The sequence below is a fragment of the Danio rerio genome, chromosome 5 (genome assembly GCF_049306965.1).
Source record: "Danio rerio strain Tuebingen ecotype United States chromosome 5, GRCz12tu, whole genome shotgun sequence".
Lineage (NCBI taxonomy): Eukaryota > Metazoa > Chordata > Actinopteri > Cypriniformes > Danionidae > Danio > Danio rerio.
Window position 1 is genome coordinate 76,177,125 of NC_133180.1, and position 19,744 is coordinate 76,196,868.

Here is a 19,744-nt window from a genome sequence, read left to right on the forward strand (position 1 = left end):
AGAACTGAACTGTTTTGGGTGCTCTGTACTTTGATAACAGCGGATTGTATTTGAAAAAACATGTATGATGGATGAACGCTTATGATGGGTTGCATGTGTTTGGATTTCTGAGGTTGTGTCATTTTTTTATTCTGATCGATTTGTTGATTTGATTGGTTGTGAGCTGCAGAAATCTACTCTTTTGTGCGCTCTACTTTAATAACTGTAGATTGTGTTGGATAAAAAATGCATGATGCTCTTGGATTTGTATGGTTGTAATGTTATTTTCTGATCGATTTGTTGATTTGATTGGTTGTGAGCTGCAGAACTCAACTCTTCTGTGTGCTCTTTACTTAGATAACTGCAGATTGTGTCGGAATAAAACATGTATGATCTTTTTGGATGGGGTGCATGCATTTGGATCTATTGGGGTTGTGTTTTTGTGTTTTTTGTCTGATCGATTTGTGGATTTGATTGGTTGAGAGCTGATGAACTCTACTGTTTTGGGTGCTCTGTACTTTGATAACAGCGTATTGTGTTGGAAAAACCATGTATGATGGATATGCATTTGGCTTCATGGGGTTGTGTTGTAGTTTTCTGATCGATTTGATTGGTTATGAGCTGCAAAAATAATTTTCTTTGTATGTTCTGTACTTTGATAACTGCAAATTGTGTTGGGAAAAACATGCATGATGGATATGCATTAGATTTGTGGAGTTGTGTTGTTTTTTTTCTGATCGAGTTGTGGATTTGATTGGTTGAGAGCTGATGAACTCTACTGTTTTGGGTGCTCTGTAATTTGATAACAGCGTATTGTATTTGAAAAAAACATGTGTGATGAATGAACGCTTATGATGGGTTGCATGTGTTTGGATTTCTGGGGTTGTGTCATTTTTTTATTCTGATCGATTTGTTGATTTGATTGGTTGTGAGCTGCAGAAATCTACTCTTTTGTGCGCTCTACTTTGATAACTGTAGATTGTGTTGGATAAAACATGCATGATGCTCTTGAATTTGTAGGGTTGTATTGTTATTTTCTGATTGATTTGTTGATTTGATTGGTTGTGATCTGCAGTCTACTCTTTTGTGTACTCTATACTTTGATAATTGCAGATTGTTTTGGAAAAAAGCATGCTGGATGTGCATTTAGCTTTATGGGGTTGTGTTGTTGTTTTTCGATAGATTTGTTGATTTGATTGGTTGTGAGCTGCAGAAATCTACTCTTGTGTACTCTATATCTTGATAACTGCAGATTGTGTTGGAATTAAACATGTATAGTCATATTGGATAGGGTTGCGTGCATTTGGATTCATGAAGTCGCCTTTTTTCTGATCGATTTGTTGATTTGATTGGTTGTGAGCTGCAGATTTAAACTATTTTGTGTGCTCTGTACTTTGATAATGGCGGGTTGTGTTGGATAAAACATGTATGATGATATGCTCCTGGATTTGTGAGGTTGGATTGTTGTATTAGGGTTGTATCGATTTGAGCTGTAGAAAACTACTCTCGTGTGCTCTGTACTTTGATAATTGCAGATTGTGTTGGAAAAGCATGCATGATGGAAATGCATTTGGCTTTATGGGGTTGTTTAGTAGTTTTTTCGATTTATTTGTTGATTTGATTGGTTGTGAGCTGTAGAAATCTACTCTTTGTGTACTCTAAACTTTCATAGCTGCAGATTGTGTTGGAAAGACATGTATGATGATATGCATTTGGATTTTTGGGGTTGTGTTGTTGTTTTTGATTGATTTGATTGGTTGTAAGCCTCAGAAATCTACTCTTTTGTGTGCATTTGGATGGATATGCATTTGAATTTAGGGTCTTGTGTTGTTGTTTTTTTTGTCAAATTGATTTGTTTATTTGATTGATAACTGCAGATTGTGTTGGAAAAATTACGCATGATGCGTGGATATTTGATGGGTTGCCTACATTTGACTTCATGGGGGTGTGTCTTTGTTGTTTGTCCAATAGATTTCTAGAACTCTTTTGTGTGCTCTATATTGTCATGACTGCAGATTGTATTGGAACAATTGTATGAGGGAAGTGCATTTGGATTTGTGGGGTTGTGTTGTTGTTTTTTGCAATAGATTTGTTGATTTGATTGGCTGTGAGCTGCAGAACTCAACTCTTCTGTGTGCTCTGTACTTAGATAACTGCAGATTGTGTTGGAAAAAAAATGCATGAAATTTTTTGGATGGGGTTGCATGCATATGGTTTTATGGGGTTGTGTTGTTTTATTTTTATTTGAATTGCTGATTTTTATTGTGTGTGAGCTGCAGAACTCAACTCTTTTGTCTGCATTGTTGTGCAGGGCCAAAGACATGAAGAACCGACTAGCTTTCCTGAGGAGGAGGAATGAATCTCCTGGAAGCACCCCAGCCAGCAAACTCGACAAAACCATGAAGTCTGTCAAGTAAGTGTGTGTTTGAGTGTGTGTGTTTAAGTGTGTGTGTGTGTGTGTGTGTGTGTAATGATCCAGCTGGTGGCATTGTGCTTGTGTTTGTGTGTGGGAAGAAGAGACAGACACACTTAGAACTGGTCTACTTAGAAAAATAGCATTACAAAATGAAGTTTTTTTAAATAATAATTTAAGTTATTAAATATGAGCATAATTCGTAATTAATATATTAATATTAAAAATAGTATTATTTATTTAATTAGTTTCTTTGTTTAACCTTCCGAGAGTGTTCACTGCAGTAATGTAAACGGATATTCACTGGATATTAAATGTTTGCTGTATTCATCCTCTCTTTATAATAATAAGGGTTCAGTTAAATCAAATAAGTTGTGTTTTTACTAAATGTAAATGTTACTAAACTAAATACAGTAAATTGAGTCGGGAGTGGTTAAAGTTGAGGATATGTTTGGTGTAAGGGTTGGTTAAGGGGTTTATGCACGTCAGCTTCGTAATTGCAGATGTATTTGCTAAAATAAACTGCAGCTGTAATTGCATGAATGTGTTATGGAATAAAAGTACAATGTAAATAATTGTATCTGCACAATAACCATATTGTATGAAATCGAAATGTTACAAAGTAATTAAATATTTATAATATAAAGGGAGTGTAGTTATATATATATATATATATATATATATATATATATATATATACTAAAGGTCAAAAGTTTGGGCTCAGCTTTTTTTTTAATTATTAATTTTATTTAATAATTTACGTAAACTTACTCTGTTCATCAAGGTGCCGTTTATTAAATGTAAAAAAAATTGCTAAATACTTATTTATTAAATATTTTGTCCCACTTTATATTAGGTGTCCTTAACTAATATGTACTTCACAGAAATTAATAATTCGTTACAATGTACTAATTGTGTAAATACATGTATTTACTGTGTACTTACGCTTGTTTAAATACCTGTATGTAATCACATCTGTAATTAACTTCTGTAATTAAAAAAAATAAATACACTTTTGACCATACCTTACACCGTAACCCACCCTTAAACCTACCCATACCATTAAACCTGTCCATAACCCAACCCCTATCCCAACTCAAGAGCACCACAAGTGTTCTCAAATACATTATGAACACAGTAGGTACAATGTATTTATTTTTTGATGCAAGTACATAGTAGTTAAGGACACTTAATATAAAGTGGGATCAAATATTTGTTTATTACTTATTGTATATAGCTTTAAAAGAATTTTTTACGCCAGTCATTATTGCTTTTATTACTATTACCGTTAATAATAGTAGCAATAATAATAATAATAATAATAACTATAATATTTAATATTAGAGTGATTTCTGAAATATAATATAATGCAAAGCTATATATATATAATATATTAAAATATAATTAATAATATATATATATATATATACATACATATATATATATATATATATATATATATATATATATATATATATATATATATATATATATATATATATATACATATATATATATATATATATATATATATATATATATATATATATATATATATATATATATATATACATATATAATTTTTATATATATATATACATATATAATTTTTATATATATATATACATATATAATTTTTAAATTATATACATAAATTTAAATAAATTTATTTACACATAGTTTTATTTTTTTATTTTATTTCACTTAGTGGCCATGGATACATTTTTTGGTTAACTTGAAATAACAACAAATGACAAAAGCACCATATAACCATATTACAGTAACTGGAAAATCATAGAAAAAACTGAAATTGTACTATAATTGTACATTAATTGCGCAATGTTTAACTAATAATTTAACATTAAAACAGTAGTAGTCAACATATTTTTTTTCAACATATCAGAAGCGATTTCTAAAATTACTTTTAATTTTTTCCCTTTATTTTTATGCCAAGAACAAATTACATTATTTATACAGAATATATTAATTATATTTTTTTATACATATAAAAACCCACTTTAACAAACCCTAAATACACTGCCTAAAGAACGATAGTAATAATAAAAAAAGTGATTATAAAAATAAATAAATAAATAAATAATAATTATTATAAAAAATTGCTGCCAAATCTTTTTAAAATAAAAATAAATAAATAATTAAATAAATAGATAAATACATACATAAAGAAATAAAATAATAATAAATAAATATATAAATAGAGTACTTTTCATTTTTACTTTTAATACTTTTACTATTAAAGTCATGCATCTAAGACGACTGGTAAACTATGTATTTATATATTTCCATAATATTGCCAGCATTAGTATTTTAAGTGTGTTCATCTCTACTGCACATTATGCATTTCATTTTCACAATACAGATCTATAAATCAATGCACAGAAGTTATATAGTTTAAAATAATCTCCCTCGTGATGTGTATCCGAGCAAACTCTGTGTTTTAAATTGTGCAGCGTTTCACTGTTAGATAAAGTTCCCTTATTAGGCAGCATCTCAGTAAACTGTAGACTGGAGGTGCTGAGTTTAGACAGATGATGGGCAAGAATGAGTCTTGGAGAGCAGCTGTGGGCGGGGCTCTAATTCTATTGGTCGATGCTGGATCCGCCCCCTCCCCTTCACAGAGGCGAGGATAAAAGAGGCCGTCCAACTGAGACTCGCTCAGACACACACACATACACAGTGAGACTATCTCTCTCTCTGTCTCTCTCACACACATACACACACACACACAGTCTCGAGCGCAGCTTCGAATGGGTCATACAATGAAAAACCTGACAGAGATGGGTTTACTGAAGAACCGTGCTGCCTTCATTTGCAGGCCCACTCCTGAAGAAGCCATGAAGTGGGGAGAATCCTTAGACAAGCTGCTCGTCCATAAATGTAAGCTGTCTTTATTCTTCTGTTTTATTGTGTGTGTGTGTGTGTGTGTGATGTGTGGGTTTGGCTGGAATCCACAGGGATTGTATTGTTGCATTGTGTTTGGGCAATGCGTGCTTCCTCTTCCTCTTCCTCTGACTCACTGAATGAGAGCTCTGTTGAATGCAGTCAATGGCTTATACAGTAATCCTCCATCCACTGAGTCGTATGGGGTCCGAGAAAAGAGCACAGATTAGCGCATTTACTTTTTTTTTCTGTGATCTTTAAAGTGCTTGGGTTGCATTACTTTAAATCCCGATATGCGAGAGCGTCTTCTTCCACACGTTGTTATCGGCACGCTCGTATGGGAACGGAAAGGTGATTGCGTGCTTTTGGGACGGGCCACATTTCCTTCCATTTTAGCACAGGACGCCTTTAGATCTGAAAGGAAATGCACTCAAAAAGGGATGTTGTCCATTTGGTTAAAGTTCTTAACCAAGTAATAAACCGAGGCAACACAATTCTTGAGTTATATTTTGGGATAGCTTAACTGTTTCATGTTCAATCCACTTTAATATGTGAACACTGATAAGTTAGTTCATGTTGTCCCGACACAAATCAATTGTGTGGAACCCAGCATTTGTTGTTTAAAAATGTAAGCATGCTGTGCTAGTGTAATGAGAGGAGCAATTATTAATTTCTTTATATTTATATTATAATTATTATTATTTATATTTCTTTATATTTATATTTGAGCCCTATTAAAAGTGTCTACCTAATACAATGAGTGGATTGGGGAATTTTCTGTTGAGCTACATAACATAGAGCTACACTGCAAAACAAAAGCACTGCCTTTCATTTTTTGGTGGAATCAAATGAGCTTTTCTGGTCATCTCAACTCACTCTGACTAAAAATATTACGTTTAACTTTTGTTATAAACTGATTAACTCATTAAAATAGGTTAAAGCAACATATTAATGTTTGTTGTCTTGACTTTTTGTCGTTGTGTGCATGGACATGGTACAAAAATATGTGCCACATAATTGCTTCATGTTGTCCCGACACAAATCGTTTAAGTTAACTCAATTCTTTTTAAAAATGAGTAGATTCAACTTAAAACAAGTGGGTTGTCCCAAAAACAACTAGTTGTTTCAGCTTATTTTAAATAAATAGTTTCAACAAGCAGCAAAACTCATTTTCTGAGTGAAAGATAAATTCATTTTTATTTCCACAGCGCTTTTACAATGTAGATTGTGTCAGAAGCAGCTTAACATAGACGGAGAAAAGAGAATAAAAAGGGAATTGAATTGGATTTAATTTTTATTTGAAAGATTTTAGACAAACTGTACAAAAACACAAGTATTTCGTACATTTTGAAATAAAACCATTGAGGATAAAATCACATTAAACCCCAGTGGCTGCAAAATACAATGCAAATAATACAAAAAATAATAAATAAATAGTCAATGCATTAAACAAACAGTACCTCCACATTTTAAAACAGGAATAAAATTATTCACAATACAATAATATATGAAAAGATTTCTTTTAAGATACACGGGAAATGTGATAGCAAAATAAATCATAAATGTATTTTTTTTAAATTGACATTTATAGATTGTTCAAACGCTGTTTAAGTAATATTTCAATTGATATATGGTTTGTTAGGATATGACCAGGGCCAGACGGAGTCTGCGGACGTTTTTTGCTATTTCTGCGGAGAATTTTGGTAAAAATCTGCGGATTTCTGTGGAATTATTTTGGGAGTATCCAGCGGAGTATCATAACTAAACCCTTAATATATGAAATAAAAAGTAATAAATTACTGAATAAAAACTAAATACATTCAGATTTACACATTTACTCAAGTAAATAAACAGAATTAATAATGGGCTAAAAATCTGCAGAAATCTGCGGAATTCTGCGGAAATTCTGCGGAATTCTGCGCGTGCAGATTCCGTGTGGGCCTAGATATGACTACACTCAAAAAACTACTTATAGAAAATTAGCTTAACACAATTCTTGAGTTTTTTTTAGGGGGACAGCTTATTTGTTTTATGTGCAATCTACTTGAATTTGTTAGGTTAACTCCATCGGTTTGTGTTGGGACAATGTAAATGATTTGTTACAGTGTAGAATGTAAAAATATCTAGTATCTGAGGGGTCAAAAAAAATCTAAATACTACAATAATCTTCTTTAAAGTTGTTCATATTCAGCTTTTAGAAATGCAAGCTAGTAATCAAAAATTGAGTTTAGATATATTTACAGCTAGACATTTACAAAATATTTTAATCGAATATGATTTTCACCTAATATTCTAATGATTTTTGGCATAAAATACAAATCTAGAATTTTGACCCATACCTTGTATTTATTTTTATGGGTATAGCCTCAAAAAAATGCAACATACTAGTAGGACTGGTTTTGTTGTTACATATAAAAGCAGAACAAATATTTTTGTTAACATATTATTGTTTGGGCAATAACCAAATATACACTGTATGGGTCAAAATTACAGATTTTCCTTTTCTATATTCAATAATTTTGACCCACACAGTGCATTTTTGGTTATTGCCCCTCAAAAAATGCAACATGAGACTGGTTTTGTTGTCAGATATAATATAAAAGCAGTACAAAGGTTATTATTGTTTGGTAATAACCAAAAAATACACTATATGGCTCAAAATTATAGATTTCAATCCATCATTTTGATCCATACAGTGTGTTTTTGGTCATTTGCCCCCCAAAAATGCAACACAAGACTGTTTTGTTGAACAGGGTCACATTTAAAAGCATAAAAGCAGATAAATGTTATTATTTTGGGGGGCAATAACCAAAAATACACTGTATGGGTCAAAAATTATAGATTTTCTTTTGTATAATCAATTATTTTGACCCATACAGTGTGCTTTTGGATATTGCCTCCCAAAAAATACAATATAAGACACATATAAATGCATAAAAGCAGTAAGAATGTTATTATTTTTTGGGATAATAACCAAAAACACACTGTATGGGTCAAAAATAATATTTTTCTTTTCTATTATCCATCATTTTGACCCATTCAGTGTATTTTTGGTCATTACCTCCCAGAGAATGCAACATAATACGGGCTTTATTGTCAGATATAATATAAAAGCAGTACAAAAGTTATTATATTTTGGGCAATAACCAAAAAATACTCTGTTTGGGTAAAAATTATAGATTTTAATCCATCATTTTGACCCATACAGTGTGTTTTTGGTCATTTGCCCCCCCAAATTGCAACATAAGACTGGTTTTGTTCACCAGGGTCACATTTAAAAGCATTAAAGCAGTACAAATGTTATTATTTTGGGGGGCAATAACCAAAAATACACTGTATGGGTCAAAAATTATAGATTTTCTTTTCTATAATCAATCATTTTCACCCATACAGTGTATTTTATGGTTATTGCCCCCCAAAAATGCAACATAAGCCTGGTTTTATTGACACATATTGCATAGAAACAGTACAAATGTCATTATATTTACTGCAGCGCGTACATGCATGTTCCTGGCAGCGACTTTCTGGCCACAGCAGTACAAATAAATTGACTGTTTTAAATTTCAAGTTGAGCCTCGACGACTCGATTTGCTTACTAAATAATAAAATCATCATGAAAATCTTCAAGGAGTCTCGGAGGAGGACAAATGTAATTACATGGCTGGTCGGAGTCGTGTTCTTGTGTTAATGCGCTGGTATAGTGACTCAGGGTTTGGCGTTCATTGCTGCCTTTCCAGTGGAGGCTGTGGTTGCCATGGTGCAGTTTATCCATCCAATAACATCTCCCCTTCTTCTGCCTCTCTGTTTTTTCTTCCTCTCTCCCTCATCAGATGGACTGGCGGCGTTCAGAGCTTTCTTGCGCACAGAGTTTAGTGAAGAGAATCTGGATTTCTGGCTGGCCTGCGAGGATTACAAGAAGATTAAATCGCAGTCCAAGATGACATCGAAAGCTAAAAAAATCTTTGCGGAGTTCATCGCTATCCAGTCCTGTAAGGAGGTGAGATTGGAGTTTTGTATTTTTTTTTTGGTGACATTTAAACTCTGCAAAAACTTTAAAAAAGTTTCTTACTTATAGTTTTTCATTTTCATTTTTCTGCTTAGTCCCTTTATACTCTGCAAAAATATTTTGTAACTTATAGTTTTTGTTTTGTTTATAGTCAAAATATCTAAATAATAATAATAAATGAATCAAGAAGCATTTTCTAGACGAGTAAAAAAAGTAATGTTTTAGAAAAGCATAAATCAGAATAAATAATTTAATCTGAATCTGACACTGGGGTGAGCAAAATTAGTTTTCAGTTCGAAATAACTTTTATTTATTTTATCATCAACTTTTATCCTCTGCAAAAAAATATTTTCTTAGAGTTTTTGTTTTGTTTATAGTAAATATAGCTAAAAATAATAATAATAATAAATTAAAAAGCATTTCCTAGATGAGTTAAAAAAATATTTTAGTTTTTGTTTTGTTTATGATCAAAATATCTTAATAATAATAATAATAATAATAATAATAATAAATCAAGAAGAATTTTCTAGACGAGTGAAAAAATATTGTTCTGATTCAGAAAAAATAAATCAAAATAAATAATTTTTAAATGATCTGACAATGTGGTAAATACATTAATATTGTCTTCAGTTCTAAATAAGTTAACTTTTATTCTCTGCAAAAAAAAGTTTTCTTACTTATAGTTAATTGTTTGTAATTGAAATATCTAAGAATAAAAATAAAAATATATTAGGGAGCATTTTCTAGTCAACAAATATTACTTTAAAAAAAAATATATATATATATATATATATATATATATATATATATATAAAATAATTCAAATAATCTGACAATGGGGTATTTTAATGCCGATATCAGTTTATTTTACTCACCCCGCTGGCAGATAATTTAACATATATTAATAGTAAAAAAAAAAATTTAATTTAGAGTTATTATTTAGACTTATTAAGACTTATTATTTCTGAAAGCAAAACATTTTTAAGGATGTTTAGATATTTGGACTAGAAACAAAACAAAAACTCTAATCATGAAAAATAATTGCAATAAATGTGTACTTTTTAACAGACGGTATTGGGAGTTAAATGTACACCACTGCATATAAACAACACCATCCTGTATTATTAAGCAAGTTAAAGAGGCTGGAAATGTTCTTAAAATACTCTGCGTTGAGTCACGAGTCTAAAAAATATGTCAAAGCTATGGAGGAAATGATGTCATGCCTGAGTAATATACTCCCGCTTGGCTGCAGACAACAGCAGATAGCCTCAGTGCATGTTTTCCTTTTCCAAACTTGGACGGCAGGTTGGAAACTGAAAATAAGACAAGCGGCAAGACTTTCCCGGAGTTAAGCTTTAGATGTTGCTTTGTGTATTTGCACGTTGCCAGATTATTTAGTTTTGGAATAAAGTCTAGGTTTAGATTTCAGCTTAATCTGGGGACTCTTGCCCCCTCTATATTTCTGTTTAATGCAAAGAAAATTTATTTCAGCACATTTCTAAACATAATAATTTTAATAATTTATCTCTAATAACTGATTTATTTTATTTTTGTCATGATGACAGTAAATAATATTAGACTAGATATTGCTCAAGACACTTCTATACAGCTTAAAGTGACATTTAAAGGCTTAACTAGGTTAATTAGGTTAACTAGGCAGGTTAGGGTAATTAGGCAATTTATTGTATAACGATGGTTTGTTCACACTATATGAAAAAAATTGCTTAAAAGAGCGAAAAATTTTGTCCTTAAAATGGTGTTTAAAAAAATAAAAACTGCTTTTATTCTAGCCAAAATAAAACAAATAAGACTTTTTCCAGAAGAAAAAATATTATCAGACATACTGTGGAAATTTCCATGGTCTGTTAAACATCATTTGGGAAAAATTTAAAAAAGAAAAAAGAAATAAAAAAAAGGAGGGGGGGGGGGGGGATTAATAATTCTGACTTCAACTGTATAGCTTAAGGGGGCTAATTAACATAAACATTAACAATGAAGTGTGTTCAAAAAGCTAGAGTTATATCCAAACACACTCCCTGTACCTATGCACCTATAGTTTCACTTTATGAAACTATTTCACTTGCTTTAAAATAGCAATGTGCCGACGATGCAGCTTAAAACACCGCCATTTTTTTGTGACCAACACACCCATGAGCGCAAAAATGGCTGCAAATGCATTTTGCTATTGCACTCGAAAAAATGACTGTGGCTGTTTGTTCAAACATCTAAAATGAGCTGAAACGACACAATTCTTCAGTTTTTTTAGACAACTTAATCGCTTTATGTTCAAATTCACAAATTTATAAAAACTAATATGTGAATTTAATTCTTTCATGGGGCGACACGGTGGCTCAGTGGTTAGCACAGCAAGAAGGTCACTGGTTTGAGTGTTTCTGTGTGGAGTTTGCATGTTCTCTCTGTGTTGGTGTGGGTTTCCTCTGGGTGTTCCGGTTTCCCCCGCAGTCCAAACACATGCGGTACACTGTTAAAAAAAACTAATTTTACAGAAAATATCTCTAAATCTTTTACAGTATTTTTTTGTCATTTCAAATTATATTCAAAACTTATTTAAAAAATTACAAAAAAATTAGTTTTTAGTAAAATTACCAACAATCTCTCTAAATTAACAGTTTGAGTTTCATTTTAGGGACTACATCATTAAATACAAATTACTGACATTTTTGTTTTTTATACAGGGAAATTACAGTGTTATTTATACAGTAATTTTGCAGTTTTTTAAATTTAAATTTAAATTTTATTTTAAATTTAAATTTTTAAATATCTCTAAATTAACAGCTTGACTGTTATTTTATGTACTATATAATTAATGACAAATTACAGACCTGTTTCATACAATAAAACTGCTGTATTATTTGCACACTGTTTTTTCCTGTTTTTTTTTTATTAAATTTAAAATTACGTAAAATTAAAGTAATAAATTGTAATTACTTTTAGCGGATTTTATCCATTTTATTTATTAAATGGATTTGATCGTAATAATCTAGAAAAAGTCTGTAAAATAACTGTTTTTCTGTAAACATTTTAATGAAAATATCTGTAGATTTATTATTTTTTGTACTTTTATTTCAACAAAGAAATTTTACCACAATTTTAAGTTTTTTTTTTGCCAGTCATTTGACCTTTTTTTTTTTACTTTTTTTTTACAGTGTACAGGAGAATTAAATTAACTTAATTGGCCGTAGTGTATGAGTTTGTGTGTGAATGAGTGTTTCCCAATACTGGATTGCAGCTGGAAGGGCATCCGCTGTGTAAAACATATGCTGGAATAGTTGGTGGTTCATTCCACTGTGGCGACCTCTGAAATAGAGTCTAAGCCGAAGGAAAATGAATGAATGAATCCCAAAACAAGACTGAATGTTTACATTGTGTTAGGGATTCACAGATGCTTCATGAATGGATTGTAGCCTGCTTTCTGATTAAATTGTATGCAACGGTGTCTCATCGAGACGTCGAATGATTTTTGGGAGCTTAACAACTCTTTGTTTGTCCTCCAGGTGAATTTGGATTCCTACACCAGGGAACACACTAAGGAGAACCTGCAAAACATCAACCGCTCCTGCTTCGAGCTGGCCCAGAGGAGGATATACGGCCTGATGGAGAAAGACTCGTATCCTCGATTTCTGCGCTCGGAACTCTACATGGACTTAGTGAATCAGAAGAAACCAAGCACCACATCGACATCATCCTCGTCCTAAATCCGCATCAAGAGCGAGAGAGACTAGTAGTTAAATTGCGCTTCATTGTCATCAGCCGTTCTAACTGTCGCTCATGTGGCGAAAGGCGTCGTTTACATAATGAGGATAATGTAATGTGACTCGACCCAATGGGGCCAGCGCCATGCTGAATAATGCTGGTTATTCCCGTTCAAGTTTTGTTATTTAATTTGTATTCCAAGTGTACTGGAGAGAATCTTTAACACTAAGACAGCTGGGTACTGTTTAGCCTCTTCCTCTACTTCTGATCGAGCACTGCTGGCGCCACCGATCTCCCTCCAAAACCTCAACCCCCAACGGAAGACTGGACGGAAGGTCATCATGCACTTATCGCTCATTGTTGTCTCTGTAAACCTTCCTCCATGCCACATTGAGCTGATGCAAATGCTTTAGAGGACCAAACCGAGAGCTGAATCATTGGAAATGGACTGTCGTCGGTCTCTAAAGACGATCCAAAACATTCGCTTTTCAATCTGCAAAGCCGCTCCATGTAGCTCCACGTTAGGAATGGAAGAGACCGTATTCTCAGGACATTATGGCACTCGACTATGAAGCTTCCAGACTTATTTAACCTTTCGTTTCTACGCTGGTTTTACCGGACTTTAGGTTTAATAATCATGCACTCTACTATATTTAATAAGGTCGGTTAGGATCTGACCCTTGTTAATAAGACGACATGTACAAAACAATAGTTATTTATTTAGACGTTCCACTGGTTGCTTTCTTCATTGCACTCGGCTGATTTCCCCACTTTTGATCCAGGTCCGCAGCAGTCCTGATGTAAGTGCAATATGTTTATTATTTTCATTTGCCGACTTATCTTCTTGATAAGTTGACTTTTTTTTATGAAAAAGACAATGGATTGAGCTCTGTATTAATTCTGTTGTTAGTTACAGGTAATGTAAGAATTACATTAGCACATGATCTATTTTAAACTGTGTATCCCTGGCAGCAGGCAGCCGGGTTTAATGGATGTACATATGATTCTTAAGAAAAGATGATAAAACGATAAAAACACACGCACGCCGCGTAGCGTTGATGTACCTATGTAAATATGTGAAGCTACACAAATGATTATGTATTGTGACGGACGGGGTGGAAATACGAGAACGGTCGTCCTCTGCCTTGGACGCACTCTGCTTGTAAGTAGTTTTATGAAATGTATTTTATCATTTTCACTGTTTACAGTTCCAACGCATCTCCTGTGTTAGCAAGTGCAAGAGAAAAATAGAGATTTAAAAAGCCAGTTGTCATTGCAAAAACACAAATAAAACATTTAGGTGGTGAAAATCTGACCACATTGCCTCCTGCCTCTCTTTTATGCAGCACCGCTCATCAATGTCAGTTCCAAAGCAGTGGACCAATCAGAAGAACTGGGCTTCTGTTTACATTATTAAGTCGCCATGACTACACAGTGTCCCACGGTAACTAAAATATGGGATAAAATTAAAATTTACCAACGCAATCTTACGGCAATTGGTCACTTTTTGATTTAGTGGCTACTTCGTATGAATTTGTACGATTTAATTCGTACAATTTAGTACGATTTGCTCATCACTCAATGATGGTTAGGTTTAGAGGCGGGGTTGGGTGACACGCCTCATTTTTAAATTGTGTACATTTTCGTACGACTCTACTCGTATGAATTAGGGGTGTCACGATTTCGATTTTAAATCGAAATCGATCGAAATTTATGCTAAATTTACGCCCCCATGTCATGTCAGCTTGGCTTGCCAAGCGGAAAAAAACAGGCTTGTTGAAGTGCTTGTTAAACGGCAGACGCAGGAGACCCGTCGACAGAGCTTAAACCCTCTCCTCTTTCAATGAAGTCGCCGGTGTGGAAGCATTTTGGATTTCCAGTGAGTTATGTTGACAACGTTCGTGTTGTCGACAAAAAAAAACACAGTTTTGCAAGCTCTGCTATGTACGTATTACGTACGGTTCGTCCGGTAGACAACACCGGCATCGCGATCCTCCGCCCGCCCCCGTTGCAAATCCGCTCGTGAAAAGTGCACACTCAGGCCCTGTTTACACTGTCTTTGTTTTTAAATGGCGTTTTAGAACGACAACGATTTGACATCCACAGTGGCGTGTAGCATTTCTGAGCAGCCCTCCTTCCTCTCTACCTCTGAAAATGCACATCACGTGACCACACAGACACAGACGCACACACAGCCATGCGCTCGAGACAGCAGGTCCAGGCAGTCAGAGGACTGCTTCAATCTTTCACTCACCTGTACTTCGTCATTTTAGCGAACACCTCAGATACTGTTGGCTGGTTCCTGTTGGTTGTGCGTCTTTTTTACTGACGCCATTATAACGACACAGATCACTGCCTATTCACGAGTCCCGCAGAAAAGTGATTGACAGGTGGTCATTATGTGTGTATCTTGCCTTTATTCATTTACTGTATGATTTGTTTATGGGTAAAACAAAGACCATGCAGGTCAGGTAGTTTAAACGGTAGGCTACAAATAATTAATTGGTCATTAATTAATTAATTGTTCATTATCGAAAATTGAATCGAATCGTGCCTTTAGAATCGAAAATGTAATCAAATCGAGGATTTGGAGGATCGTGACACCCTTAATATGAATACGTACGTATTAGCCACTAAACGGACAAAACTTAAATACTTACATTTCCTCGTGAGATCAAGTGGTTGCAAACCATTATGAGTTTCTGGATAAGTTGGCGGTTCATTCCGCTGTGGTGACCCCTGGGCTCGGTTTTTCAAAAGGTTTAATCCGGATAAAATTGATCAGGATTTATTAATCCTGTTTTTTGCGATCCGTGATCACGTAATCCAGCTTACTTTTTGAGCCAGTTTTTCAAAGTAACATTGGATTGGATCAATCTGATCCGGATAGGAACTTTTCAGGATCACTAAATCTGGATTACCAGTGCTCAATCACAATGTAGATGGATTGATAAGCCTATGTAAAGAGAAACAAGTAGAATAGCCAGTGTGGGGTCAATATAACTTTATTTTTATTAGAAATGAAAACACATTTAAAATAAATAAATAAATAAAAACCCCACCCCATGCTCTTCCAGCAGTCCTTTATCTGAGACCTACAACACAAACACTGTACATTGAGGTATTTATAATAAGTTACAAATATAGATGTAAATTAAAAAAGACTTAATGTCAAAAACTCCACAATAATTTCAGACTTCCTCATCTGATATGGAGGGAGCAGCTTGTCTGAGCAAAGCTTTTAGGAGGCGGATCTCAAATCTGGCCTTGGTTTGCTGCAGTTTGGTCAGAGTCAGTTGTTCCTCAGCCAGATGAAGCTGTGCTTCTGCCCTTTCAGTCTCTTTTTGCAATTGTTGAAGGTGATTTCAAAAATCAGTGATTGCCATTCTTTGCATTTTCTTGGTTATTCTGTAATCATTGCATGCATCACTAATAAATATTTTCCATTGTGATGAATATATATATATATATATATATATATATATATATATATATATATATATATATATATATATATATATATATATATATATATATATATATCAATTAGTGACAGAATAAAATGTATTGTTTCTGGTCAATTTTGACAGCTGTTTGCTGTAGGCCTATACTGAAAGCCTAAATATGTTAAAGCCAATACTCACTATAGCCTGACAGATGAACAAATAAAATTAAAACCTTATTAATAAATTGTATATCTCGTAAGATACTGCATGATCCAAAAATAGTGTTATTTAATACATTTTTTAAGTTTTCATTACATTTGGGGCATAAAATCCACACTGAATCCACCCTTCTGATGGGATCAGTTTAATCCAGGTTTTTTGGATCAAAGTGATCCAGATCCTACAAAAAAGGTCTGAAAAACCCAAAGTAAAGGTTTGATCCGGATCAAAACCAAGATTGGATTATGTGATCTCATCCCATTAGGTAATACGTTTTTTTCTTTTGAAAAACCCATTTTCAAGATTTGATCCAATCCCTTATCCAAAATCCCAGTGAATTACTTTTGAAAAACCGGGCCCAGATTAATAAAGGAACTAAGCTGAAAATGAATGAATGAAGATAATTTAAAGAACGTTAGAAACCTGTAACCATTGACTTCCACAGTAGGAAAAACAAATAAAAGTCAAAGGTTACTGGTTTCCGACATTCTTTAAAATATCTTCAATCATTTGTTTTCTTTTCGGCTTAATTAGGGGTCGCCACAATGGAATGAACCACCAACTTATCCAGCATATGTTTTAGGCAGCGGATGCCCTTCCAGCCGCAACCCACCACTAGGAAACACCCCTACACACACTTTCACACACATACACTACAACCAATTTAGTTAAGCAACTCCCCTATAGCGCATGTGTTTGGACTGTGGGGGACACAGGAGCACCCGGAGGAAACACACGCCAACACGGGGAGAACATGCAAACTCCACACAGAAATGCCAACTGACCCACCCGGAGCTCGAACCAGCAACCTTCTTGCTGTAAGACGATCGTTCTTCCCACTGCACATCTGTGACACACACTCAAAATATCTTCTTAAAGAAAAAAACCACTGTCCCTTTAAGGCTGGCTTCTCTTTAAATCTCAACGCTGCAGATACAATAGCATTGCTAAAATGATCTCCTCAGTGCGTTACTAAGGAACTATTGGCTGTCCTGTCAGAACCTGTGGCCCTTGAACACTACAAGCTGCTCTCTGGCAACCCAACAAGGGCACTTCATCAGAATGAGCTTCACAATAGTCGTGTCCACCTGGCAGATCTGAACGCTCTCCTGAGCAGATGTCTGCTCTTCAGTCATTGAGAGGAGAAAACACAGACGGCCTGATGTAAACAAGTTACGGTCTGCACAACAGAGCCGTGTTTCTGTCGATTTCATTGATTGAAGGAATTAATGTTGAATGCCGTCTGTTGAAATCAGTTGGTTTAGGGAGAATGTAAAATCAAATTGGTATCTCCCAGCATGCTTTGGACATTCAGAAAATGTTGTTTATGCTGCTTGTTCAAACTACATATTTCATTCATTCATTCATTCATTCATTCATTCATTCATTCATTCATTCATTTATTCATTTTCTTTTTGGCTTATTCTTGGCTTACTTTATTAATCCGGGGTCATCACAGCGGAATGAACCACCAACTTATCCAGCATGTTTTTATCTTATTTAATTTTATGCATTAATTATATAATAAGAATAAATATAAATTGAATTAATTAATTTGTTCATTTATTAAATCATATTTATTAAATCTTACTATTGTTTATTTATTTATTTTTTATCTTTTTAATCTTTTTTAATTAGTTAATTATTTAATTTATTTCTATGTTTATTTATTAAATAAATTCATTCATTTTTAAATTTATTATATTAAATATATTTATTTATTTATTTATTCTTAATAATTCATTAATTATTTTTATTCTTGCATAATTTTATTTATTTATTCAAAAATATATTTTTTATTTTGTTTTTATTTGTTAAACCTGATTCATTGAATCTTATTTATTCATGTACGTTATTTTTATTTAATTGTTTATTTATTATTTTTATTTTTTTATTTACTTATTCAAAAAATAATTATTCATTTATTTATTAAATAATTAATTAATTTGTTAATTTGTTAAATCTTATTCCTTAAATCTTATTTATGTTATTATTATTTTTAATGTTTTTATTTCATTTTTTATTTATTATTTATTATTTTTATTTATTTATTTATTTTTCGCATTTACTTATTTATTTATTATTTGTATTTATTTATTTATTTATTTATTTATTTATTTATTTATTTATCTATCATTTTTATTTATTAATTTGACTAAAGTATCTACCAAATGGCATCTAATCTAAATGTAAGTTTTTGCGTGAGTAAACAATGACATAATTTGAATGTTTGGGTGAACTACATCTGGACCGGGATTTTTTAAGGTCACAGGCGAAATAACAGTGAGACAGCTGGATGACGGCTCAAATCACAAACACAGGATCTACAGCACATCCAGCTGCCATTCATTCATTCATTCATCCTCCCGCCAACATTTCATCAGCCAGAATCTAACACTAGTTTGCAATGCTACATCCAGCTGTTGAGAGAGAAAATACAAATAAATATCAGAGTCAATGTTACTATCTGTTAAAGCAACACTGTGCTTAAAATAACACACTATGTACAGCTATGTAAGTCAGATTTATTAGCCCTCCTGTATATTTATTTTTGCAATTTCTCTTAAACTGAAAGAAGCTTTTATCATTAATAACATCTTTTATCTTTACCATGATAACAGCAGCCTGGTGAAAGGGCTGGTTCTTTCTTCTTAAAATGTTTACTTTTTTTGCAGTTATTCACCTCGTTTTCGATTTAATCATGATGCTTAAAGGTTCAAGAAACTCTCGAGTACCTTTTCTGAGATTTGTGTGTGTTGAGCATCAGTTTGTGTGTGTTGAGCATCAATTATAGCACCTGTCAGCTTTAATTGTGGGGAAAACTGGGTAATTTGGAGCTTTTGTCAGCTCATTTCAGCTTCCGAGTTTAAAATGATTTGCAATCTGATCTGATTTGAACTGCAAGTGCAAAGATGACGCATCGGTTTCTCATTATTCATAGCGGAGTTTTCTTATCCTATGAGAAGAGCCGGCTTCTTAATTATTCATGACTTCACGTGCTTTCCGAAGGCAAGACACAGACCTGCTAGTGCCAAGCTGTGGGACACGGACCCACGGCACACTGTG

General features: G+C 33.2%; 1 protein-coding gene across 15 annotated transcripts in view; it reads left to right on the top strand.

Moving 5' to 3' along the window:
* Positions 1–14,328, top strand: part of rgs3a (regulator of G protein signaling 3a) — a 205,467-nt gene extending 191,139 nt beyond the window's left edge. For 14 of the 15 annotated variants that reach the window (XR_012405849.1, XR_012405848.1, XM_068221146.2 and 11 more), the window contains 4 exon segments: positions 2,291–2,392; positions 5,229–5,290; positions 9,124–9,290; positions 12,815–14,328. Coding sequence is in view for 13 of the 15 variants with exons in the window: in XM_068221146.2 (XP_068077247.1) it covers positions 2,291–2,392; positions 5,229–5,290; positions 9,124–9,290; positions 12,815–13,015 (532 nt within the window). In the remaining 2 variants the exon portion in view is untranslated. 15 annotated transcript variants of the gene reach the window in all.
* The last annotated feature ends 5,416 nt before the right edge of the window (positions 14,329–19,744 follow it).